Genomic DNA, 12,115 nt, shown 5'->3' with positions numbered 1-12,115 from the left:
AATGCTGTGCTGTCAGAGAGTACTGCAGGCTGCCCTTATCCATTCCCAGCTAGCTAGGCCTAGCCCCCATACCCTTCCTGTTGCTACAGTACTGGGAATGAGCTGCACAGACAGCCCCGCCTCTGAACCCAAACATTCAGGCATTCTTCACTGATGGACTGCCAGCCTGTTAGTGATGGCGGCTTCATGGTTTTTCCTGCATCACTGTTATTTCTCCAGCTAAAGAGATCTAGATTCCAGGTGGTGAAAAACGCTGTGGCACATTTAGCTGCATTTACAACTGCCCTTTTTAGGTGCAACACAGATTTCTGCTTTTGGCACTGCCTCTTTGTCCAGGGGGCCGGGGGTCGCAAGGACAGGCCTAGGGGTAGCAGAGGGAGGGCTATGGGTAGCAGCTGCTTCCCCTGGCAACCCCCAAATGACATCCCTGACCTCACCACCATTTCTTGATGTACAGGGGGGTGAGAAAGTGGTGGTGTTGGTGTTTAATGGTTATCATGGGGGGAATGCATTTTTCAATGAAGCCATTAGCAAAATCTTGGGTGAGGGGGAGTTTAAGTGGTAAGTGATGAAGAGCGCCTTGTTGCATTGAGATTGAGCATTCCAGAATCCCCCAATATAATAGATAGAGACCCCAGGGACAATACATACGGGTAACCCTGGTATTTACTTCATCTTCAAACTAAACAACCCGTATGTATAAATAAATGCACCTCCTACATCAGTTTTACGTGAATGTATTAAATTATCAAATGCCATATATAAAGAGCTTACAAATGTCACATTAAAAATCAGTGTTCACTGCTCTTAAAGTGTTTACACCCTAAATGTATTTCTTACAACCATCATACACAACAATGTTTATGACAAAGAAAAGAACTGTAAAACATCACTACTTTTGAACTCTACAACAAGCTACACTCATACTCATTCATTCAATCATCAATTGCTATTCTTATTCATATATTCTCTAAATCAAATATCTTACAAAAATGCATACAACATATCTATTTCAGATCTTAGCATGTATTCCAGAATCAAACAGTAAGATCAATGACAGGAAAGGAGGCGGGTGAAGCAGGAGGTAATGAGGCAGGAAGGCACCTACAGAAGTAGATGAAATTGAAATGGGTGTGATGGCAGTGACCAAATTGTAGCTTACGAGGTGAAGGAAGGATCAGGATGGGTTGAGTGAAGTGAGTGAGAGGGCACGGGGGGCGGACCTTCATGGGGGATGTCCAGTGTTCCAAGTGAGGGGCAGAGAGGGGGTGGACAGAAGAAAGATGAGGATGTGTAACAGCATGACAATGGAGTAATCAGTTACCAGTGATAGCTCAGGGGCAACGCGCTCGCCTTGGAAGCAAGATGAAGCAGAGCAACACAGGTTCCATCCCCGGGTCCGTGCTTAGAAACCTGTGGGTATTAAGCGTGTTATAACCAGCAGCCAACAGTGCAAACCTGATGATTGGTTGCAGCTAACAGTGCAAACCTGATGATTGGTCGGAACCAGTAGCCAGCAGTGCAAACCTGTTAATTGGTAGGAAGCAAAAACATAAATAATAGGCCGGTAGAGACCACAAAATGACATAATGGGCTGGTGGTGTCCAACAATGCACAGTATTTGGCTGATAGGGATCATAATATGACATTCTAAGCAACTAGAAGACAACAATTTTAAACAGTGGGCTGGTAGTTAGCAACCAACAACAATAGGCAGAAGACATGTCTTTTAGGAATAGTTATTTTATTTTGGAAAGGACTCAGGATTTGGTAAATTATGGGCTCTAGATTTTGGGTTTATGTTTTGGTGGTGGGGATGGGTCGTTAGATCCGGTGATGGCGTCCTGTGGTTGTTTTTCTCTCCTGGGAGACAACGGGGGGGGGGAGATTTTTTATAATTTAAAGCCGACTCCAATATAGGTGGCTGTTCTTCGGGATGCAGTGGCATCTTTGCTCCATCTATTCTCTCCTTTTTGACTTCTGCTTTTATTCTTTAATTCTGAATTTTTGGGAAAACCTCACTTACACCGGGTAATGTTCTGGAGGAGGATTGAGACTTCAGAATCAGGAATTGCTTGTGTTGCTTGCATACCTAATTGATCTGTTGGATGTTTACAAAAGACATTTTGCCATTTTGAAACAGTGGGTGTCAGTCCTCCAAAAACGATACCTTGAGTATATGAATGCCATATCCCAATATCATGATTTAACAGTGTAACTGTCCCCATTTATAAACAAGCATTGGCAGTGCCATCAGTTTTGGCTTTTGTAGAGGCATGGGATAGGCATTTGCCAGCCTACCACAATGGTCCACTACCACAATGGAACTATCTGGCCATAAGAGGGAAACAGCTGGAAAGTGCCTGTTAAATGCCGGTCTAATACAGATGCACAAACCAAAAACTGTTGGCTGTACAACTACTTGTTTTTAACAGGACATTGGTGCAAGGAACAATTGGAAGGGCACACATTGTAGCTTAAGGCAAAGTTAGTAAAGATGTCTTTATTTTACCAAGAGTGAATGTTCAATTTCAGTTAAGCCATTAACTTTCAGAAACCTGCTTACAAATAACACTGATATGCCATAGGAAGAACACCGTGGGATGTTACTGCTTGATGTAGCTAGATCAAAGAGTTCCCAAGAGGATGTGTTTTGGGCAGGGTGGCAGGTAGTGGATAGGAATGGCCTTAGAGATTAGCATGGCCATGGGCAGTCATTGTGCTGGTAAATAGTCAAACAGCAACCACAAACTGGGCCTCATTCCGATTAGGGCGCAAAGGGATACCGGCCACCGTTAAGGACATTGGTGCCAGTAATCCCTTTGCGCCCTACTATGTGTTCCCTTAGCGGGTCCCTTCCTTAACGCCTGGTTTTACCAGGCGTTAAGTACGGGACCCACTAAGGGAAATCAGAGCCAATAACGGCACCGCAAATTGCGGTACCATTATTAGCTCCCTCCCCATTCCCATTGAGCCCTATGGGGGCTCAAATGGGAAGGAGGATTGCCTTTTTCAATGGGGACTTACCGGTCCCGCAAAGGTCGGACTAGACCGGTAAGTCCCCATTGAACCAGGGCGGACTCGGGACCGTTATCGGAGGCAATCATAGCGCTAATAGCGCCATGACTACCTCCAATCTCGGAATGAGGCCCACTGTGTGTCCCTCCTCACAGCCCATCGCTCCCCTATCTGTACTACAGTGGAATACTTTTGGCCTATAGGTGGTACTTAAGCACCACCTAATAGCCAACATTAAAAAGAAAGTCCACAGGACAGTTTGTCAGCAGATTTCAGAAAGGCCTTTTCAATACTTACTAAGGGGTCATTACGAGATTTGCAGTAAAAATCAGTTTTTACCGGCATGGAGGAAATACTGGGTCTGGGTAGCACTGACGCCGCTAACAGCGGCCGATTACGAGTATGCGTGCACGAGCGTAGCGGCATGCCGGTATCAACAGTACCGACTTGCCGCAAAAGACCCAAAAACATCCTTTAGCAGCATCGTGGAAAGCGCTGACACCTCTTCCGCCTCCGTCCATCCCTAAATAACGGGGTCGGGCCCGCTAATACCAGAACCGGAAATAACGTCATCGTGCCAGAACGAGAAATAGCACGGCGGCCATCTTGAAAAACACAATCCATTGCCATCCTCGAGATACAGGACCTGGACCCTCAAACCAACACTCAGTTCAGCATCTACACCACCAGCACTATGTCAAAGGCCATAAAGAAAGGGGCATCCCAGCAGCAGAAGGTGCGGTTCTCCGAGGATGAACTTAACATGCTGGCTGACACTCTGGCAGAGAATGTAGAGGTGGTGTTTGCCTCAGACCTGAAGAGAGCTGCACAGCTCAAAAAGAAAGAGATATGGAAGCTAGTGGCCCAGAAAATCAGTGCGGTTGGCACCACCCCCCGCACTGTAAAGGACGTCAAAAAATGCAGGGACGATTTGCGCCTCCGAGTGCGCAATATCTTGTCTGCTAACCAGAGCCAGGGTCTGGCTACTCGCGGTGGCTCAAACTCACCCATCAAACTCAGCCACTGGGAAGAAACCTGCGCCAGCACCATCGGAATGGAGTCCATAGAAGGAGTGGGAGATATGGAACGTGGAGCGTCGTCATCGGCAGATGGAGGTGAGTGTCCAAAGAAAACACTGTGATGCAAAGTATGATGATAGTCCACCAATGTGACCATGCCATGAGGCAATGCATGGGCCATTACACACACATGGACACATCCCTGCCTAGATGCCGTCCCCAGCACTGTCACATCCACATGCATGCAGCATGCCAATGCCATACCTGAGACACACACCACAAACAGGGAAACGGCATTTGTCACACTGCACGCAGTCTACAACTCAAAGGCATGTCACACAGCATACACCACCTCACACATATGTGAACCTAATGTATGCCTGAACAACCCCGCCATATGACAGGCAACCTGTATGCCACAACTGTAGGACAGCAAGTCATCAAATGTGTACAACTGCACTAATACCATTGTATGCATGATGCATGTACAACCATCACTGATGCCGTCCCTCTTTCGATCCCCCACAGGCTGTGATACTGACAGCTATGCAGAGGACTCTGCAGCACAGGCAACCACTCCTTCAAAGAGGGCCAAGTCCAGGGAAGACACTAACAGGCCTTCCACGTCCAAGGGCACTGGCAAGGCACATCAGCAACCGAGGACAAAGGCACCACAGGATGGCAGGGAACAGGGGCGTCAAAGCTCAGCCACTACACCAACAGTTCCAACACCTGTGGAATCCGCTGCTGTTGAGCCGGTGGCAGATGGGGCCCTCTCTGAAGCTAACAGCGCGGTAGGGGAGGGAGCTGCCACTGTGCCACAGAGTGGCAATGAGGTACTTTCCCAAGGCGAGGTATGTGTCCCTGAGGAGGACAACCGCTCCGTGGAATTTGGTGGCACACCCAGCCCCACCCAAACACACCAGTTCACACCGATTAGCTCACCCGATGGCACCTCGCATGCCCAGTCTGGAGCAGAGGCAGAACCAGAGGCCTGGAGCCCCACATAGGACCCATCTGAATTGGGCCCCTTGCCACACGTGCCATCCACCTCCACAGGGGTCCAGGACGGGGAGTTCAGCCTGTCACAAATGGAGGCGTGCCAGCAAGAGCAACTGGCCTAGTGAAACAATATGTCTCTAATGATGATGTGACAAGGAGGATGGCCCGAGAGAACACTGCGGCCATGAAAGGGGCCATAGAGTCGAGCACCTTAAAGATCTGTGAGGAGCTGCCGGCAGTCAGGCAGGTCCTTGCCAGGATTGCAGATGCCGTGGAGGCTCTGCGTCCTGCCCCAACAGTAGAGCATGCACACACGGGGTTGTTGTCAAGCTCCACACAGACGAGCCCCCTGCGCAGGTCTGTGTGCACCATGCGGCGCCCCAACATGCCACCCCCGGAGTCAGACACAGGACATTAGTAGCAGGGTCAGCCTGCATGTGCAGACTTATGCAGACTCGAGTGGCATAACATTGCACGCCATGTGTGGGTGAGTTATGAGGGGAGGGGGAGGGGGTGTGTAGGGGAGTTGTGGGGGGACGGGGATGGGGACGGGGATGTTTGGGGGAGTTGTGGGGGAGATGGAGGGAGTGTATGGGGGAGTTGTGGGGGGAGGGGGTGTGTGTGAGGTGGAGGGTCTGAGCACGTTTTACTTTTTCCTGTTTGATACACGCGTTGTGTACCAAAAAAATCACTTGACTGGACATTCCTTATTGTGTATGTGTGATTTATTGGTTTACAGTGCATAGTGTCCATGTACCCCCACACCCAGTGCCCTGAGTCCCACATTCATGGCACCCTTTGCATCCTTGTGTCTTAGAAATATTGGCCTATCACAGACTGGCGCACAGCACGTCCCTCCTGTTCATCGCCACCGGGATGATGTGCAACCTCATCTTGTTCATCTTCTTCATCCTCACCTGGTGGTTGCTGTTCAATGTCAGGGGGCAGAGGCACGTTCCGTCGGTTGCACATGTTGTGCAGCATGACACATGCCATGATGATCTTGGCCACCTTCTCATGCCTGTACAGGAGTGCCCCACCCGACCGGCTAAAACAGCGAAAACGTTCCTTCAACAGGCCAAAGGTCTGCTCGATGACCTCACGGGTACGGGTATGTGCATGATTGTAGTCCTCTTTGTGCCTGTTCTGCGGGTTCCGGACAGGGGTGAGGAGCCACGTCTTCAAGGGATAGCCACTATCACCTGCATGGGTGCAAAATAAGGTATGTGTAAGTCAATTCCTGATAGACACCTGTACTTATCACACATGCCTGCAGATATTTGGATGTATGCACACATTTTACCTTGCCACAATGTGTGCTGTCCCATGGTCTAAGGGTGTGGGTTGCGTCGTCCTGATGATACATGGTATCCACTCCCTTGCTGGTGTTCATGCACTGTGGATGCATACCGCTGTGTTTGGTATCATAATGTGATGTGTAGTGATTAGTTTGATTTTATTACTAGCAGCGTTGGCACAAGTCTCAGCATGATTTATCATTCAGCGCTTATTATTCCCATGGTGACATGCAGCTCTATTGTGGTGGTGGCCCAGTGACAAGCAGTGTATTCCCTTGGTGGGATTGATTTGTGCACACTCATGGATGCTTGTCATGTGTTGTGTTTTGCTGCGTACATTTACATTGTGCATACTCACAGCATGTTGATGGATTGTGTTATGGAGGGTGAGGTCTGATGATGTGCAGTGGACGTGTTGTGGGATGTGGGCTGGTTGAAAGTCAGGCATGTTGTAATTGGTGTGCAGCTTCCGTCATTACTATGGGGTTTGGTTGTCATGTTCAGTTTGGGATGCTTTGGGGCACAGTGTTTTGCAATATGGACATTGTGCAATCACCACAACAATGGGTGGTGTGTGCATCTCTCCCCCCGTTACAATGCCATGTGCCTGTCATGCAACTTACCAAGCAGCTAGGCACGTCGTCCTGCATGTTGCTCCATGTAGCATTGTGGCGTGGTGTTCCGCAGGACCATTGAGTCATGAGTTGATCAGAGAAATCGGGCACAACAATGTGTGATGATCTTGCTGGAGTGACATACCACCTGTACATTGATGGAGTGATATAGCTTACGATTGCGGTACACCACCTCTGTGGCATGCAGGACCACCAATTCCACATGGGTGCAGTCAAGTGCACCAATACAATTTGGCATGCCTGCCAGTGCATGGAAGCCCACTTTCATGTCAATGATCTCCTGGCCAGTCCGTGGTAGGGATATGTAGTTGCTTGAGTGCTTCAGGAGGGCATCCACCACTTGGTTCAGCATGTGAGAAAATAAGTGTTGTGATATGCCATGCATGTGCCCCGCTGTGTGCTGGTAGGTGCCTATGGCCAGGAAGTGGAGCACACACACTACCTTAAGTAGAGGGGGGATGGCGGTGCGTATTTCAATCAGGCTGACAATGTCATCGTGTATCATGTCCACAATGGTGGCGATGGTGTCCCGGTCCAAACGGTACAGGGTGTGGATCTGCTCAGGGGTTAGGTTGAATGGACTGGCTCTGATGCAAGGGTTTGGGGGCTGCCTGCGTGGTACCACTGGCTGCACTGGTGGGGGTTGCTGGCCCTCTCTCACCCTCCTTCTCCTCCTGCGTCTCCTCTGTGGGGCCTGTTGTTGTTGTTGCTGGTGTAGCAATGCAAGCATGTCCTCGAGCCCCAATATTGCAACTGCAAGTTGAATAATTTTGGTGTGGGTGTGCTCCTTTTGTGCTGGGCCAGACTCCATTGCCTCCACCTGTGCTGATTGTGTGCACCTGGGGCAGTTGGGAACACTGCACATTGCTGTTTGTGGGTGATTTGCGATGCTGATGATGCCGGCATCCCTTATTACCGCCTTCATGATACTGGTATTTGCATGTTCGCATGACTTGTGATGTCCTCCTGTTAGCGCCATCCTGGTATTGCTGGCCTGAAGGGCTGTGTGCCCACCTGAATGCCGGTACAGGGGTGCACGGTATCAGCGGTGGCGCTGATACCGGGTTGTTGACTCATAATAGGCCGGAGCGGTATGCGGATGCGTTTTTCCATTACCTTGAATCTCGTAATGACCCCCTAAGTCTTAGTCCTGAATTATCTGCAGAACCAACATACTACGTCTCACAAAGGTGCATTGTATGCAACCTTCCTGGATTAGTCCTCCGCCTTTGACCTAGTAGAGAAAGATTCTGGAAATAATTGAGTAAGTCAATAACACCACACCTAATCAGGTTCATGCAAGACTTTGATAACAGTTCAACCACAGAAGTGGGATATTGAATAAATTGACAGCTAGAGTAACTGAAAAATGTCTCACAAAAACAGGAGTGAAGAAAGGTTGCCTGTGGGTGCCTCTGCTGTTCAACCTATACAGAAGCAATCTTCGAGACCGTTTTCTAAAAAGCACCATAGACCATTCAACCATAAACAACGCTGATGTCCTCTCCAAGAAATGATAAGTACAAGTGCTTAGTGTAGTCAAGATAAACAAACAAAAATCCAAGGCAATGGTCTGGGGAAAGCAACTGACCAGGTAACTTAAGAAATAAAATCTACCCGAAAAAAAGGTTTTAGTGAATATGCAATTATTCACCGATCTGGGGATCCCATTTCGACCAAAAAACCTGGAATGAATATTATGCAAAGACTGCAGGCAAAGTGAGTCGAGACGCCAATTACATCATCTAAATTATTTGGAGCTGGGCTATTAAACGGTGTTACCGAAATAGCTGTAGCTGATTTGGACTCAATAAGATGGTTGGGTGTGAGATGGGAATCCAGGGTGACCACAGAGCAAGTAGGCACAGCAAAGCAGTGTATGTTGAAGACAATCTTGAACTTGCCACAATCCTTTCCTACTGCATGCTTCGAAGTGGACTGCAGCTACTCCCCGCTGATCAATCAGTATTGACAGGCAGTTATGGGATATACGACACTGAAAAATGTACCAAGTAAGGATCAATTAACAGGCAATTGCTGGAAAGAACAGATCGCCTCAAATGGCTCATCAGACATAAAATATCATGTTTAAAGTGACGCTCAGAGAATAAGCATCCAAAAGAAATTCATCTGTTCACAGGACTCCCCATCTCTAAAAACAAAACGAAAGAGCTACGGAACATCACCTTTGAGAATACAAGGTATTGAAAGAAATTACCAGGTCAAAAACATCCCCTAGACATCAGTATATGAAGTGCATCTCCAACTGCAACCATGTCTGATGGATTTTGCAAAACGACAGGTATGAGAGAATTTGCTTCAGCCCAAGCTGAAAAAGTTAATGCAACCGACCCTAAAAGAAGGTGAAGCCTCAAGCCTTATGCAAGTGCTCCCTACAAGAGAAGGATGATCGACCTCATCAAATCCTAAGATGTTTTATGTAGTAGCAACCCAGGAAACAAAGCCTAGCAGGACACCTGTTTGGATAGAGCACACTGAGGACCAACCTACTCAGCAATTCTGTTCAGCATGGCACGAGGAATATCGCTTCTTTGGCTCTACAGAATCCAGCAAACAAAACTAAAATGCAAAGACAATTAAGAAACAGGGGCAAAGAGAAAAACAAAAAGATTGAGCAATACAGCAATGAATATGGAGAAAACAGGAAGAAAGTAAAATAATGCACCAACTCTCTAATTAACTGGTGGCTTTGAAGAGACCAGCAAAAAACAGCTTTGACTCTCTGAGGTACATCCCACGATGGGACCAAACTCCAAGAGATGCATTGGCACAAAAGTTAAACATATACTTACACTTATGCTTGTTTTTGGCATTGTGGAGCCACATGCTGCCACACAGGCCAGTATGATGATAAAGAAACGTTGAGAGTATTTTGAATAACGATAACAGTCTCTAAGCTGGACTCAGGGATTCAGTCCCCTCTGGTCAGCACACCAGGGACGCAGACCCAACATCACGTAATATGGTTCTGCTGAAAGATAAGACATTATTTTCACTCTACAGCCCAAGCTTTAAAGGCTAAATCCAGCCACATTGGTTCCCTTGGATATATTGCAGACAGATTATTTTATTTCTGGCTAATCAAATCATCATGAATCTGACCAGAGCACTTTAGTAATTCAGATGCTTGTGTATGTTCATCTGTCCACTTTCACATTTGCCTGTCCTAATAATTCATAAAACTAAGATAACTCCACAAATCTTCATCCCTCGCCATGCCCACCTGATTATAGCACTGATGGACATGCTAGCTTGTATTCTATTGAATCTCTACGCTCCCCCAATGGCCTCCCCACTTCATTATCCCTGGATATTTTAGCCAGTCATTTTAATTTATTTTTGATTTTATCTATATAACTGCCACGAAGTGTCTGTCTTGTTTTACTATTTTATGTTGTACTTTTTTACATGTGTGCATATGCCAGATGCAAGGTATGCTAACATGCTAATGAAAAAAATGGAAAAAGTGATATTCCTCAATTGGGGACATCATTGTTTACTGTTGTTAAGAAAACAAAAACATACATTTTCCTATTTTTCTAATTGCAGGATATTCAGCATGGAGCCACTGCGAACAACAGTGAAAGTAAGAGATGCCTCTTTGCTACATTTCTTGAATGGTGTATGTACCCTAAATAATAAAAAAAAAGTAAATAATTGAATTTGCAAGTTGTACAGTGAAGGGCAAATTATCTTGGATTATCTTGCACGATCATTAGAGTAACAATAAATGAGGTGACCACTTCTCCACTGCAAGAAGTATATTGGAACCCTTGGTTGGAGGTGACATGACCATTTGCTTTACCACAAATAACATCTGAGACTAATTCTGCCTGTATAAAAGGCAATACTTGTAAACCATGTCCTTGGGCACATCTGAAATAGCAAGATCCCAACATGCAATGAACATTTAAACCAAAGAGGGACATTTTGATAGGTCCAGCGTCAGTTTGTATAACAGTGATAGAGGTGAACATTTAAGCCAAAGAGGGTCATTTTGATAGGTCCAGCAGCTGTTTGTATATCAGTGATAGATATGAACATTTAAGCCAACGAGGGAGATTTTGATAGTGAAGAGGAGGGCCCAGTGCCCTCCCTGGCATTGGCACCCCTGTATCAGGCATGCAGAGGCTGGATACAAAGGCAAGCAGTCAGAGAACAGGTATCTCGACTGATTTTCAAAACATCATCTTTATTCAGACATCCGAAAATAACAACACTGGCTCTTAACATCAGGTCCTTTTATACTATGCCAAAGCTGGTGTAACTTAATAATTTATTGCACAATACATTCTGATTGGGTCTGACAACTAAAGACAAACCCTTTTGCCTTCCAGGGTTGGTTGGCTTGACTGCCACTCATCAGGTCTACAAAACATGTCTGGGCATGCCTCACTTGGCTGACATAGAGCAGTGAACGTTCAGTGAACTGCTATTAGAGAATTATTTAATTATTTCAGCATGACTATGTGAAATTCGACCATCTTGTTTTCCGGCTTGTTTTTAAGTCTGCCTGACCTTGTCTCAATCAAAATGGCTGACCACTGTGCTTTTAAGCAGAACTCATTTTTTGCTCAGTTTTCAGCCTAGATTTCTGATATTCATAATATATGTATAGGACCTGAGATACCCTCCGCTGCATAAGGCATTCTGACCCTAAAAAATATATGTCACCCTAAAATGTGCTTTTATGGCCTAGAAAATGCTACAATTCTGATGTTTGCAATACTGGAACTATTGATCAGCCTGACAACTTATCTGCATTCAGTTTATGGGAGGGGGTCTCTAGCACCTCCTCTCCGATAGGTCCTGCAGCAGTTTGTATATCAGTGATAAAAAGTTGCTAGTATCAAGAAATCATTACTTATTGGGAAGATAAAGACTAATAAGTCTATCATGTTTTTTAATGGAATTTGTGTCTAGCCTTATAGGTCAGGGATCTGCAATCTTTGGATCTACAGATATTTCAGACTACCGTGCCCATCAGCCACAGTCTGCATTGTCAATGTTGAGGGATTAATGGAGTCAAAGTCTCAAACACCTGGAGAACCACATCTTGCAGATCCATGTCATAAGCAGTAATCAATTTTCTATCAACCTCGCCACAAACGCTAACAGCTGG

At 46.4% G+C, this 12,115-nt stretch overlaps 1 protein-coding gene across 1 annotated transcript in view; it reads left to right on the top strand.

Annotated features, from left to right (window-relative positions):
* Window positions 1–12,115, top strand: part of AFF3 (ALF transcription elongation factor 3) — a 2,498,221-nt gene that overhangs the window by 1,575,127 nt on the left and 910,979 nt on the right. Inside the window, exon 6 of the mRNA XM_069636694.1 lies at window positions 10,543–10,579. Within this exon, the coding sequence (XP_069492795.1) occupies window positions 10,543–10,579 (37 nt within the window). The remainder of the gene's footprint in view (window positions 1–10,542; window positions 10,580–12,115) is intronic.

Source organism: Ambystoma mexicanum, chromosome 7p (assembly GCF_040938575.1).
Source record: "Ambystoma mexicanum isolate Mex_15411 chromosome 7p, UKY_AmexF1_1, whole genome shotgun sequence".
In the NCBI taxonomy this organism is placed as follows: Eukaryota; Metazoa; Chordata; class Amphibia; order Caudata; family Ambystomatidae; genus Ambystoma; species Ambystoma mexicanum.
This window is presented reverse-complemented; position numbering and strand designations above follow the sequence as displayed.